The 671-nt window shown below is 48.7% G+C and overlaps 1 protein-coding gene across 1 annotated transcript in view; it reads right to left on the bottom strand.

Annotated features, from left to right (window-relative positions):
* The window catches only part of LOC109819697 (GTP-binding protein SAR1A), an 11,990-nt gene continuing 11,331 nt past the window's right edge, over positions 13–671 (bottom strand). Inside the window, exon 4 of the mRNA XM_020385517.1 lies at positions 13–168. Within this exon, the coding sequence (XP_020241106.1) occupies positions 131–168 (38 nt within the window). The 3' untranslated portion in view covers positions 13–130. The remainder of the gene's footprint in view (positions 169–671) is intronic.

The following is a 671-nucleotide window of genomic DNA, read 5'->3' on the forward strand; positions in this document are numbered from 1 at the left end:
ACCCATGCAAGAGAAATTTCGAACCAGATGTTTAACATTACAAGTGCTAGCAAATTACACAGTCCACCGTACCCTAATAATACTGATGTCTTCATGAACAGCCAACTCAAATAACAACGAAAAGAAGCTCTCACTTGATGTACTGAGAAAGCCACTTGAAGCCGTCACCTAGGGAAGTCAATTTTTGCCCATACCCATTTACCCACCTAGCCCGCCCATTACTTGGCCCGCCCAAAACCCACCCATTTAGTTAAATGTGTCTAATTGGGCGGGTTCATTTTAAATTATACTAAATGGGCCATTTACCCACCTAGCCCGCCCATTACTTGGCCCGCCCAAAACCCACCCATTTAGTTAAATGGGTCTAATCGGGCGGGTTTATTTTAAATTATACTAAATGGGCACTAAATGGGCGGTGTTTATTAACCCGTTTGCCCGCCCGCTCATATTACCAAAACAAAAACCCTAAATCCCGACCCTAATTCCTCTCTGAGCTCTTCTTTTCTCTCGAACCCCGACATCAATTCCTCCTCCTCCGCCTCAATCCCGACCCCAATTCCTCCTCCTCCGCCTCCTCCACCGCCGCCTCAACCGCCACTCGAACCTAGAGCCTCCTCCGCCTCCTCCTCCGCCATCTCCTTCGCCACCTCAACCGCCTCTCTAAGCCAGAG

The sequence above is a fragment of the Asparagus officinalis genome, chromosome 8 (genome assembly GCF_001876935.1).
Source record: "Asparagus officinalis chromosome 8, Aspof.V1, whole genome shotgun sequence".
Classification (NCBI taxonomy): Eukaryota; Viridiplantae; Streptophyta; class Magnoliopsida; order Asparagales; family Asparagaceae; genus Asparagus; species Asparagus officinalis.